At 25.2% G+C, this 13,438-nt stretch overlaps 3 protein-coding genes across 4 annotated transcripts in view; 1 reads left to right on the top strand and 2 right to left on the bottom strand.

The window, feature by feature from the left end:
- Window positions 1-354: 354 nt before the first annotated feature.
- Window positions 355-5,476, bottom strand: LOC122504392 (Golgi to ER traffic protein 4 homolog). The gene is made up of 6 exons (XM_043615489.1): window positions 5,317-5,476; window positions 5,158-5,236; window positions 4,557-4,791; window positions 4,344-4,482; window positions 4,125-4,262; window positions 355-2,305 (listed from the first exon to the last, which is right to left on the bottom strand). The coding sequence occupies exons 1-6, from the start codon at window positions 5,427-5,429 to the stop codon at window positions 2,056-2,058; spliced, it is 954 nt and encodes a 317-aa protein (XP_043471424.1). The 5' UTR covers window positions 5,430-5,476; the 3' UTR covers window positions 355-2,055.
- A 358-nt stretch (window positions 5,477-5,834) lies between these two features.
- LOC122504391 lies at window positions 5,835-9,185 on the top strand. Its single transcript, XM_043615488.1, has 7 exons — window positions 5,835-6,020; window positions 6,539-6,781; window positions 7,103-7,484; window positions 7,562-7,928; window positions 8,123-8,245; window positions 8,317-8,449; window positions 8,521-9,185. The coding sequence occupies exons 2-7, from the start codon at window positions 6,540-6,542 to the stop codon at window positions 8,564-8,566; spliced, it is 1,293 nt and encodes a 430-aa protein (XP_043471423.1). The 5' UTR covers window positions 5,835-6,020; window position 6,539; the 3' UTR covers window positions 8,567-9,185.
- Window positions 9,186-11,379: 2,194 nt separating this feature from the next.
- Window positions 11,380-13,438, bottom strand: part of LOC122504388 (protein-L-histidine N-pros-methyltransferase) — a 51,799-nt gene continuing 49,740 nt past the window's right edge. For both annotated transcript variants that reach the window (XM_043615483.1, XM_043615484.1), the window contains exons 4-5: window positions 12,045-12,435; window positions 11,380-11,721 (exon numbers count right to left, since the gene is read on the bottom strand). In XM_043615483.1, coding sequence (XP_043471418.1) covers window positions 11,710-11,721; window positions 12,045-12,435 — 403 coding nt within the window. In that variant the 3' untranslated portion in view covers window positions 11,380-11,709. The remainder of the gene's footprint in view (window positions 11,722-12,044; window positions 12,436-13,438) is intronic.

Here is a 13,438-nt window from a genome sequence, read left to right as displayed (position 1 = left end):
AAACATTGTCAAATTGTCTTACCGTTAGAAAAACAAAAGAATTAGTGACAAAACAATAGAAATGAATATTTTTTAATCATTTCTTTACATGTGACGAAAAATAAGTTTTCTTTTATATAATTGTTATCACGCGATACTCAGAAAAAAATTATTGTCCCTACCATAAAAGATTAAACCATAAAAAGGTAAAACATATTAAGGGATCACTTGATTTCTCAATTTTTCTGAGCATTATTACATATTTTGACGCTATTAGTTAAAATTAATTTGCGAATTTTTATCAATCGTGACAATCAATGAATTACGAATACTGATCTCAAATTTTATTATAATATGTATTTTTATTTCAAATTATTTCAATTCATACGAGATCATTTCACTTTTATTATAAACTAAAAAATACATTGCATTTATTTCAAGATAGATTTCTTTTTAAAATCAACACAATTATAACCCATTTATTTTTCCACATAAAATTGCTTTTTCAAAAAAGAAAAAAAACTAAAAAAAACTTGTAATTCATAATAATAAAGAGAATTTATTGTTTCTAAAATAAAATATTCTTTTTTCTTTAATAATAATCCAGTATTAATCACTCACGTTATTGCAAAAATTTAAAAACATAAATAATGGCCACAAATTTTCTATTCTTTGCTTATGATTAATAATTCAAGTCAGTGGCAGTTAATAAATACGTCGTTTTCTATCGGTCATTAAAATATTACAAATATTAAGAATTCGATAATTAATTAATTAGCAAAAGTTGTGATTGTACTTTACATAAAAGCTGCTTTAATGTTTATTTGTTACAATTCAGCTTATGTAAAATAACGATTCTTTTCTCTCATTCTAATGTTATATTAGTTATGTAAATTTCTGATGTGAGAGAGAGAGAGTCTTTCAAACAAAAAAGAAAAATTTATACAAGGTGGAACTATTTTTAAAATTGATGCGCGCCTAAAATTCATAATTAGCGCAAAAATTGCTTTTTATGCACACATTGAAATATTTCAATATTTACTAATTTTTTTAACGTTGTTTTGTAAGTTGCATTCTTGAATTTGCCTCAAGGCTCATGTAAAAAAGATCGTACGTGCAATTCGGTAATTGTATAAATTTATATATTATATTACACATGTAATTGATGAAATAACTTTTTTCTTAAAAAAAAAAAGTTTTGCACATAAAGAAATAGGACGTTTATTTTATTTTCTTTTTTTTCGAGGAAGTTTCTTGATTACTATCGTGTATTGAAAGCAAAGAATTTCTCAATCGGAAGATAACTTTTCGTAAATTCCTTTGTTATTTAGGTAAAAAGAAAAAAAATGAAAATCTTATTTTCGATTCTCAAACAAATTCTTTGGCATCACTATTTAAAATATTTGATTTATGCGAGGCGGATAATAAAATTTCAATTTATAGAACTATGTTTTGGGGGTAAAAATAGAAAAAAAATGTTATCTTGACAATAGATAACGAATAAAATTGGAAAGTTTAAAAAAAAATGCGGGGGACGTCAATGTAACTTACAGAAACTAGCTAAAAAGGAACGCATTCAATTTTTAAAAATTAGTCCAAATTTTAAGTAAATTTTTATCTATAGTAGAATTATTGAATAAAAGTTTGGAAAAAAATTTCTGTTTTCAAATTGAAATTTTTATTCAATAAAAATTCTATTATTGAAAATTCTTCTCAGCGTAAATTTTGGAACAAATTTTTAAAAAAATAGACACGTTCCACTAAAAGTTGAATTATGCGATTTATTAAAAAATTTTCTTTTCGCGATTACTATTGCCCCAGGTACATTCACATTTTTACTGTTTTTTTTTCCTTGCACACTGACGTTTTTTTTCTTATAAAAATGATAATCGTTCTTAAGATAGTTCCAGCATCTAAAACAATTATTTAGCTGTTTCGTGCTTTTTTTCATCTTTTAAGTGCACTTGTTGAAAGTATCTGGGGCGTAAAAAGGTACATTTCATTTCATTTTTTTTTCTTTTTTTTTTAATGTTCAACTCACTTACATTAAGCAGCGCACATGTGGCACGCTGTTAATCAGTCTAATTCCTGGCCAGCTTGAGAGGTAGAGGCTGCATTCTGTTCTTCAACATTAAACTCCTCATCGCCAAGTCCATCAAAGAATGATTGTAATAGAGAACCAAAAATTCCATGATTTCGTGGTCGTGCCGGTGCAACATTGAAAAAGAGTTGTCCTATTTTATCCAAATATTGCTCGTAACTTGGATCTCTATTTATACTTATTCGATATTGTTTGCAGAGAATTGTAAAAACTGCTACTTTTCCTCTGAAATAAATATTCTTTTTTTAGTAAATAATAATTGAATTGATTTTTATACATTAACTAGCAACAATTTGTGCGGCTAACTTTTATTACCTTTTTAAAATAAAATTAGCAATTTTAAAAATAATAGAATTAAAAAATTTTCTAATTTAAACTTTTGTTGAAAACACTAAAAAAATTCAATTTTGGAAAAATTACAAATAATTGCAGAAATTCAATTATTTAAAAAAAAATAAAATAAAATAAAATTCAACTATGTTTAAAATTTGAAAAAAATTCTCGTAAAAATCCCAATTATCTTTATAAATAACAAAATTCATCTCCAAAGTTCAATTATTTTCATAAATGTGAAAAAAATTCTTGTCCTGATTTCAATTATTTTCAAAAATTCCGGTAATCTGTTCGCAGTTTAAATTTAGTTGTTTTCTTTTTTGTTTCTTAAATTTTTTTATAATTTTTCCTTTCCAATATTTTCAATTTTAAAATTAAGGTCATGTTATTCAGTGGTCACGTGCTCCATATACTTCACTATGGGAACACGTGACCACTGAATAACATGACCTTAATGTATTGAAAATCATCGAATTGTTGCAAAGAATTTTATCAAAAAATTTGATAATAATAGAATTCCTTCAAAGAATTTTATTATTTATGAAAATAACTGAATTCTCTCAAAGAATTTTATTAAAATTTTTAAAAATCCTAATTAAATTCTTATGAAGAATTTCTTTGAATTTTTTTTAAACTAATGGAGTTTCTTTCATAATTTTAATTGAAAATTTTGAAAGCAATTGAATTTCATGAAAAAGAATTTTATTAAAATTAAATTAAAAACAATTGAATCCTTGTGAAAAATTTTACTATTTACAAAAATAATTGAAATGTTTCGAAAGAATTTATTAAAATTTTTAAAAATAATTAAATTGTTATGAAGAATTTTATAGAAATATTTGCTAGTAATGAAATTTTTTCGAAAAATTCAATTAAAGTTGTTTCAAAATAATTTTTTTTTTGTTTAAAGAATTTTAATAAATTTAACTTTATTCAAAATAATTGAATTCATCACAAGAATTTTATTATTTTTTGAAAATAATTCAATGTTTTTAGTTTTTTTCACGAACATATTTAAAAATTGCATTGAAAGTAATTTAATTTTTATATAGAATTTTTTAAAAATATTTTGAGACTAATTTAATCATTTTTTTAAAAAAATTTAATATTCCTGTTGAAATTGAATTTCATGGAAATTTTTGAAAATAATTGAATTTCCGCAAAGAATTTTACTATTTATAAAATTAATTGAATTCTTGTAAAAAATTTTACTATTTAAATAAAAATAATTGAATTTTTTTGAAGGATTTATTAAATTTAAAAAAAAATTGAATTCTTCCGAGGAATTTAATTAAAATTGTTTTGAAAATCATTGAATTTTTGTAAAGATTTTACTATTTAAAAAAATAATTCAATTGTTTAGAAGGATTTATTAAAATTTTAGAAAATAATTGAATTCTTTCGTAAAATTTTTTAAATTTTGATTATGAAATTATTTAAAAAATTTATATTTGAAAATAAAAAATTTTGTTATTTGCATAACAATAATAAATTGAATATCACAATCCGCGCGTAACATTGGCTAGTAATAATATAATGTTATACAATCTATCTAAAGATAACAAAAAACAAAAGTATAAAGAAAAGAAAAATTCAGAGTGTGAGGGACAGAAAAAGTGAATGAATGAAAGAATGAAAGAACATTCGAATTATTGTAGTTAATTATGTGATTTTTTAAAATATTTTGTTATTATGTGTTTTATTTACTTACGAGTCAATTGTTTTTAGTAGAAAATATAAAAAGTTCAGCAAAGGGTATATATACGGAGGTCCTTCTATTCGAGGATGCCGTAAAGTATAAAAAACGAAAACTTCCTGCGCTGTCGCTTTGTTTGCCAGACAAAGATATCTGTAGATTATAAACAAAATGTTAAAAAGAGAAAAGTACATTGTTAAATAATTATTTTTAAATATTTGTCCCTTTTCTTACTGTAAAACTGCTTGGGCTATAAAGAGATCAATCTCTCTAAAATAACCCTTTTCCAAATGAAGTTCCACTAACATTGAGGCATATCCAGAACCGTCTTTACTGTATAAAAAGTGTTGCCTAGCCATCGAGTAGTTTTTTTCTAAAAAAAGAAAATAATATTTCATTAACATTTTCTTTTAAAATTCGAAATATTTTCTTCTCCTGATTTCTCACCATTCCAAAATACTCCAGCTATCTTTTGATGTAAATCAGGATGTCCTGTTTTGTAATTCGTGCCCTTTACACTCCATCGAAGAGCCTCGTGAATAAAGGTTTCTCTCTCCGGTGTCGATGGACTCATTACACTAAGTAAATATACAATTTCCTTAAAATAACATTCCGAAGGATTCGGCACTGCCTTTGTTAATACATCAATATACAAAATTCCCAAATCAGCTCCACTTGTGAACTAGAAGAGAAAAGAAAAATAGTAAAAATCTATAAATGTCATTACAATGAAATGAATGAAATTAAATAAAATCCAAGAATTATAACCGCACTTAATTCATTGTTCGTTATACATTTCATACATATTGATGCAGAGTCATTCCGATCAGTAAAACAGTCATTAACCAATTTTAAATTGCAAAAACGTCAAAGATAATATTTAAATTAGAAGGAATAATTTATAATAATACAAAAAAGGAGAAGCAATAAATCATATGGCTCAATATCAGAACTTTGTAGTACACACTCGAAAATCAAAAGAGAAAAAAAACCACAAGCAAATGAAAATTTCATTCAGCGGTATTTAAAAATAAAGAAATAAAATTACCTGATTGTGTTGTGTGAGCAATACGCATCCTTTATAAAGTAATTTCAATAACTCGGTGTACTTTCTTTGCCCCAAGTATCTGAAAGTTGAGGTTAGATGACGTTGACGACTGGTGGTTTTAAATAAAGAAATGGAGTTTTCCTAATAAATTGATATTACCTGAAATATAATGTTCTATACATTTGATGAGCTTCATAATAGTTTCCGGAATTTATTGATGACTCCAATTTTGATAAAACTCTTTCTACACCGTGACTGCGTTGCGAGGCCATGTTTACATTATTTGGTGGACTTTTGACGTTTTCGCAAAACGTTTGTTGGTAATCATGCATATCTTACAATGTTGGCAACAATGCGCACTCTAGAAATTTATTTTAATTTCTTATAATAAATAAACTTACCTTCAAAATATGTAAAAATTACGGAGGCTATTCACTATTTTCACTTGAAAAATTTTTACAATTTTTACTGTTCGTTTGCAAATAGAGAAAATTAATTTTATTCATTTTATTATCCAAAGACATGGGATTTTTTCACTAGAAACATCACTGAAAAACTGGAAAATTCCCAGAGTAAATATTAATCACGTTATTGATTCCGGTAGTTTTTCTATTAACCAATCAGAAAGCTGTGTTTCAGTGTAAAGTCGCCTTGAGAAAAATTGAAAAACGCGCCTCTATCGGTACCAATGGGAAGTTCTTTTCGCAAAAAATAATTGTCGCGATTTTGTTTTATTGTTACAAATGCATAAATAGTGCTTTAATTAAGGAAAAAATACCAACAAATCGAAGAGATTTGTGTCTTTAATTCATCAGCGATTTTAATAAAAGTTATCGTGAATGGCGAGAACGTGGCAAATTAGGGTAATATTTTCATTTTATTGTATATGTCTCGTAAAAAAGGGGGCGGTGCCTGCTTCAATTTTTCTTTTATTGCATTTTATTTAATATCCGCGCCCAACAAATAATTGATGCAATAAAGCAACATTGTTTTTTTCGTTTGCTTCTATTTATCAAATTATGCAACACGTGATTTTTTTTAAATAATGAAACTTTTGTTTTTGTTGTTAATTCATTTGGAAAAAAATCCAATTAAAATACTTGTGGCTAATGTAAATAATTAGCAGTAAATTAATTTTATAAAATTTAATAAAGTTAAAAAATACTTTAATAAAATTAAATAATTTAAGTAATTATTTAATAGCAAAATTAGGTTTTTACTTATTTAATTAGTCTTACTAATTACTGAGTTTTCTATTTACTTAAAATTTAACAATTGAATGAAATAATTGTGATTGAAGGCTTTCTGATTATTAACGGTAATTAGTAGAATTTTCTTTTAATTAGATGATTTGTATTAAATTGAAATTTTGTATTTGCAGAATGGATTTAGTGGAAACTATGAAAACCATAGTCGCTAAAGGAATGCAAACAGAAATGGGTCCACCAGGAGGAGGTTCTGGTTATCCAGCAGCCGCAAGTGGTGCTGGATACATAACAGAAAAAATGTACTCATTACTTCAATGCTATTTGACAAATAAGGGATGGAATCAAAGCATCGAATTACTTCAGTACTTAACGGAAATGAAAGAAGCGTCCATGGTACCAAGTCCAGCATATCTTCAGTAAGATTATTTTTATATTATTATCACTATATTATGATAATTTTTAAAAGAATTTAATTTTCTATGAATAATTTTAATATAATTTAATAGAAAAATTATTAAATACAATTAATTGTAAACACGATTATTTAAAAACTTAAAAGAAAATCTTCATAAAATTCAATAACTTTCAAAATTTTCAGTAAAAATTATTTTTAAAAAACTCTATTATTTTCAAGAAAACTGAAATAAATTCTTTAAAACAATTCAATTATTTTAAAGAATTTTAATAAAAATCTTGCCAAGAACAATTACTATATTTACTAATTTCATCATTTTTAGAATGGTAGCGCAACGAGTGGCCATGGATTCGCAAGGACGACTTGTTCTTCGGGAAAATGGAAAAATAATTCTTCCATTTGAACATTTTGCAAATGCAGTGATGATTAAACACATGAATGGACCACACGGTATGCATGTGACTTTAGAAGGAACCGTACGCGCAGTCATGGAATCATATACAATTGGTCGCGAATGTTTTGGAATGGAGAAGGAATTTATTGTCGAAGTTGTACAAAATTGTCCCAATGAGGCTTGTCGATTTTACAAAAATCAACTTGAACTAACACAAAAAATAGGATCAATGCGGCCAACTTATATTCAGGACAACGAAACAACGGCTTCTCTATTACGATCATCATTTCCACATTCCTCCGATCTTCAGGTTTTACTCTTTTAGAAATTTGGATTTCTATTTTCTTTTATAAATTCTAAAAAAAAAATATTTTTTGTACCCAATAGGCACTAAGTGGACCAAATCAAAATACACTAATGGGTGGACAGGGAGCCGATTTCTCTGAGATGAGAAGCAGTGTCAATCCAATGATTCAACGACCACCCAGTCGTCCGTCCTTAAATATTCCACATCGGCCTGGTCCCCAAGAAAAGAAACAAGCTAGCAAACATTACGAGCCATTGATTCCAAATATTCCAATAACAGAGACGCACAAATTGAGTGATTTTCTAAGAACGAATTTGGAAAATATTGAGGGAATCGGTGCAATTGGTTTGGGAAATTCCAATAAAGATTTACTCGCTTTGCATAATGGCGCTTGGCCATTGTCAGAGGCTGACAGTAATTTTCGCTCATCGGCAGCAATATCTGAAGGTAGAAAGAATTCATTTATTCTTCTTTCCCTTTCATTACCGAAACGTTAATTTCGCTGATTTTTGTTTTAATTTTGTTTCGCTTATTTCACTTGAATGCATAATTTATAATTATGCATGAAATTTAAAGTATTATATCTACAAACTAATTTCTGTATAAAAATTGCAATAAACAAATTTTTGTCACTTACTCAGGAGGTCAAGAGAAGATTGTGAGAGGCTTCCAGGAGATGATGAAGAATATCTACAAAATGAAGACCTGTGTTCGTCCATCAATGTGCAAACCCTATGGCAAACAGTCGGAGGCCCTGCAAAAGAGTAATTAATTTATTTTTCAATATTTCATTAACTTTAAATAATCGAATTTTTTTTTCTCCCTAATTTTTCAGCTCTGGTTGATACCATACAACTCGTGCAATCATTAAGAAGTTTCTTGCCTCCACCGCATATTCCCGTATCAAGTTGGAAAAACGAAGATAAACACCGTTTAGATCACAGCACTATTCAATATCTTCCATCTTTGTAAGTCCTTCTTTTACAAATATAAAAAAGTAAAAAAAAATTCTAACTATTTTTTTTTATTTTATTTACAGAAAAGCCGGATTGGACGATATTTGCGAACAACGAAAACGGGACTGAGTAATAATATTCCAGTATACAGTGTACTAGTCAAATTAAATCACTGGATGGAATTTGTTTTAAAAAAAGGGAAAGAAATGGTAAAAAAATAAATGGCTTGCTCAAAGACGTTGGCGTTTAGGACTTTTGTGTTGTAGGAGAAAAAAAAATTTGGAGACATGCGTGGACTGTGATAAAATATGGATACTAAAACCAAACAGAAATTGTTGCGTAAAGGAGGTAAAAAAAACTTTCTAAATATTAATTTTATAAGATACAATTTTCAACAAAAAAAGGGAAAAATTGTAACTTGTTTTGTGGTGCTCGTCGGGATGACGAACAAATTTTCTTTTTTTTTAAACAATTTTTATGTAAATAATTTTGTGACATATCCTTTTTTTTATATTGTTTGATTAGTAAATATTTTATATAATATACAAAGATGAAATTCGACTAGTCAATGAAATTAATAAACAAAAAAATCGAAGGCTTTAATATCATTTTTACAAAAAAAAGGAGGACAAAAAGTTTTTAATTATTCTAGTCGCACAATATTTATTATAATTCCAGGAAAAGAACCATTGACGAACAAAATTAGAAACTATGTATAATATTTCGGTAATAAATATGAATTTGTGCACTTTGGTTGTTTACATATTTTCACGATCATTGCGTGAGAGAAATTAATGTTTATTATAAATGTTTTTGTCAAATTGAAAGAAAACCATTGTTATTGTTTTTGTCTTTTTTATTTAATGTGTAAGTACATTCGGGACGATGCAAGACAAGTTTTTTTTTAAAATAAAATTCCATAAAAGCTCCACAGGCAGGATATCAGCATATTTTTCAGATCAATGTTGTAATATCAAGATATTTAATTCATTAAATTCTCGTATACTATTTGACTAGACTAAATAGACTATCATTACGCTTTTTTTAAATATCTTTTTATAAAATCTAACTTTTGTAAATTTTTAAAATAAATTTTTTAAACATGTTTTATAAAAATATCATATTAAAAGAATAAAAATTATTTTGTTACAAATAATAATATGTATAAAAAAATATGATTTTTTATAAGAACAACATTTTTTAAAGCAATATATTATTAATTTTTACTTTATTTTTTCATCATCATCATCATCAACTTAAAGATAAAAAAGCGTATTGATTTCACATTAAAATAAATTAGAAAACCTGTTGAGTTTTGATAATTAGTTTTTGTTTATAAACTTTAGCTACGTTTATATCTTTAATATTCGTCACGTAAATACTGTAAGGTAAATAGTTTATAATTTTTAAAATGCATATTACGTATGATTTTAATAGAAAACAGCAACATAAAGATATAATCGTTAACATATAATTGTTTTTCGCACATTATTTTTTATTATTATTATTGCAAATAATAATCGTTTCGCATTACATAGAGTGGATACACTAAAAGCATTTAAAATATAAAAAATTTTCTTATATTCAAAGATAAAATTATAGTCATATGAATTGAAAATGTCCTTACTGGTATATTGCTTTATTATGCATTTTTTACTTTGTAAACAATTTCGTTAAATATATTTTCTATCTACTGTAACATTAACTATTGGATGCATTTAAGAAATTTCAGTAAAAAATATGGAAAACAATCTTTAATAAACAATTATCAATTGTTAATTTGTTGTTATTTATTTCTGTCAATAAATAGCAAAATTTTTGAAATTCGATGCATCCGAAAGTTTTTTAATAATATTTAGTTTTCTTTATTGATTACTATAAATATATATATATTTATATATATTTCCAGTCTTGGTTTCAAAATATATTTAAAATAGAAATAAATGCATATCTCATGACAGAAACCGTGTTTACCAAAGAATTTGTGTAAAATCGAGAACAAGATGTTTTAAACGTATTCTAATATATGTAATTCAAGTCTTATCTGTAAGAACACGGAAGACATGACGCGATTTTTGGATTAAATCGCCAATATATTCTTTTTAATATAAGAATGCATTTACAAAGAAGATCATAAATTATGATTGTCTCAAGATCATTTTCAATTTGACCTTTGTAGAATTTCATTTCAACGAAATGTTTCCTTTCTTCTATTTTCAAATATCTCAGATCTATTTTCAAATTTTACATTATTAAATCAATTTTCTTTTCAATATTATTCTAAATTTTCAATTTATAAATTTAAAAATTGAAATTTAATCTAAAATTTAAACATCTACCTTAAAATTATTATTCTATCAAATAATTTATTAAAACTAAGTACAAAAATCTACTACATTTGGTTGAAATGAAATTCTTTACAGTAACGTATATTATTTCTAAAGATCTAACTTATAAATACAAAAAGAAATCAAATTTCGGAAATAAATTTCCAAGTTTCGCGTCTTATTCTTCAACAACAGGAAAATGCTAACTGTGGTAAATAGTTACCATTTTTTAAAAGCACTCAAATTACTCTGATGGTTGTCAAGTATTTCACTGTATTCAATTCAATACACAAAACGAAATAATTTATCTTTATTATTAAAATATATATTACAATTTACGAGAAAAAAATGTATATACAAATAAAAAAAGTTTTTGTACAAAAAATACGAAACTTAAGTTTTGGAATATTGGGAATATTTAAAGTACATAGACGCAAAATATTTTATAATTAAATAAATAACTTAAGAGTTAAATAAATAATTAGTTAAAAAAATAAAATACAAATAAATATATTTTAGAAGGTTAATAATTTAAAATTATTGTAATTAAGTTTATACTAAATTAATTTATAATATTAAGAGTTTAAACTTAATTAATTTATTTTAAGTTTAATATTTAAACTGAAAAAAATTTTTCTTTGAATATTTTTACTCACATGAATGTATAACATGTGTTTTAATAAAAAATAAATTACTCTTCGTTTGTGTCATTGAATGAATTCTAAATGATGTTAAATGTAAAACGGATAAATGCAATGTTAGTAATTGATCCACTTATACTCACGAAACATAATGTTCACCAATGCTGTCGCTATAACTATACACTAACTCGTCGTCGCTTGTCAGTATTGCTCTTCTGTATTCACGCGTCATTTAATTCAAAAAAATAATAATTAAAACCTTTTAACAAGCGTGACACTGCGTTTTATTTCATTCTTCTTTAATTTAGGCGTCATTCTGAAAAAAGGAAATATTTTCTATTAACTTATATCTTCGAAAAATATTCTAGTGACAATTAATATTAACAATTGGTAAATAATAAATTTAATTAAAATTACTTAACCCTTTAAAATCCGATTTCTGTACAAACTATTCAATTTGCATTTCTCAAAAAAATCACACACCTTTAATGATAGTCATTTAAAATACTTATTTTAATTATAAATAATTAAAACAAAAAATTTTTATTTGTTAAAAGAAAAAAATAAACATAAATTTTAAAAATATTATTTTAATTTCATAAAATTATGGAAAATTTTGTCAATTGTTTAGATAATTACTTCTTGAGCTTCTAGAACAAAAATATAATCGTTGAGAAAATAATAGGCTTGGGCCAAATCTCCTTCGCAGAGATAAGGTAATTTACTCCATGCAAGACAATTTAATCCCAATGGTGAAAAAACACGATCAATTAAACTGGCAATTTGTCCATCAATTCCAGAGCCTTTTATTGGTAAATATTCCGATGGTTTGTGATCGCCACGACCTCCAACCTCCACATAGGGACTGAATGGTAACACCAAGGCAATTATTAATCGGCCACCAGGTGACAATGATGATTTCAATTGTCTCAGCAATGTATTAGGCTTATCACAACGATCCAATAAATTTAGAGCAAGAATCACATCAAATGGTCCATTACTATCGGGCCATTTCTCCACATCTAAAACTCTGGATTAAAATAGAAAAAGAATTTGATTAGAACAAAAATTTTTAAATATATTTGTGGTGAGGTAAAATAAAATAGAAACAAAAGTAATAGGATATTTTTTGTAATTACCGGTTTAATACTTGGTCAAATAATATTCTTTATAATGCGTCTTGTTTGGAAAAAAAATCGGTATTGTCACTTTTGCAGTCGGTAAAAAAATCGTCAGAAAAAGGGAAACAATTTTTTATAGTCTGCAGTTGTTTTGAGAAAAAAAGATTTGTGTATCGTTTGAAATTATTTCGATACAAATAATAGTCATTCATGGCATTAAAAAAATATCCCGATTCTCTAAAATTCGAGTTTCGTATTCGCAAAAAAAAAAAACAAGTGAAAAAATACAATTTAAAATATCCTCAGTCATTGAGACAGAATAACAGACTTTGCACTCGTTAATTAATTTTTAAAAAAGTAGTTAAAGACAAAAAAAGAAGTAGTAAAAACGTAACTATCCAAAAATTAAATATTTTCCAAATTTTCAGTTAGAATTCTTTGAAAATACGATCATTATTTCAAAAGCCTCAATTTATCAGAATTTTTAAATTAAATTATTCAAAAGTTCAATAATTTTTGTTAAATAAATATTTAAATATTTATTGTTATTTATTTTTTCAAAGAAATTAAAATCTTAAATAATTTCAATTAAAATTGATTAAAAATTCAATTGTTTTCCAAATTTTCAGTCAGAATTCGTAAAAAATACAATTACATTTTAACATAATTTTTAGAAGTAAAAAAATTAAATTCTTTTATATATAGGTATAAAATTTACTTCAATAAAATTTTACAAAATTTTCAATTGCTTCAATTTTTTAAAATTATTTTCATAAATTTTCCAAAAATTTTAATTTTTTAAACCCTCATTTTCTTAAAATTTCTAAATTAAATTATTCAAATCTTCAATTATTTTACGTAATTTCAATTTAAAACCTTTGGAAATTTAATTAGTTCTAAAAATACAAATGA

The sequence above is a fragment of the Leptopilina heterotoma genome, unplaced genomic scaffold, assembly GCF_015476425.1.
Source record: "Leptopilina heterotoma isolate Lh14 unplaced genomic scaffold, ASM1547642v1 Lhet_294, whole genome shotgun sequence".
Taxonomy (NCBI): Eukaryota; Metazoa; Arthropoda; class Insecta; order Hymenoptera; family Figitidae; genus Leptopilina; species Leptopilina heterotoma.
Note: the sequence above shows the minus strand (reverse complement) of the source record. Positions and strands in the feature narration are given on the sequence as shown.

Coding starts and splice junctions, on each gene's coding strand:
- LOC122504391 (XM_043615488.1), top strand. CDS start 6,540: ATGGATTTAGTGGAAACTATGAAAACCATAGTCGCTAAAGGAATGCAA. Junction 6,782..7,102: donor CCAAGTCCAGCATATCTTCA/GTAAGATTATTT, acceptor CATCATTTTTAG/AATGGTAGCGCAACGAGTGG. Junction 8,246..8,316: donor GTCGGAGGCCCTGCAAAAGA/GTAATTAATTTA, acceptor CTAATTTTTCAG/CTCTGGTTGATACCATACAA.
- LOC122504392 (XM_043615489.1), bottom strand. CDS start 5,429: ATGGCCTCGCAACGCAGTCACGGTGTAGAAAGAGTTTTATCAAAATTG. Junction 4,792..5,157: donor TGCTCACACAACACAATCAG/GTAATTTTATTT, acceptor TTTCTCTTCTAG/TTCACAAGTGGAGCTGATTT. Junction 2,306..4,124: donor CTACTAAAAACAATTGACTC/GTAAGTAAATAA, acceptor TATTTATTTCAG/AGGAAAAGTAGCAGTTTTTA.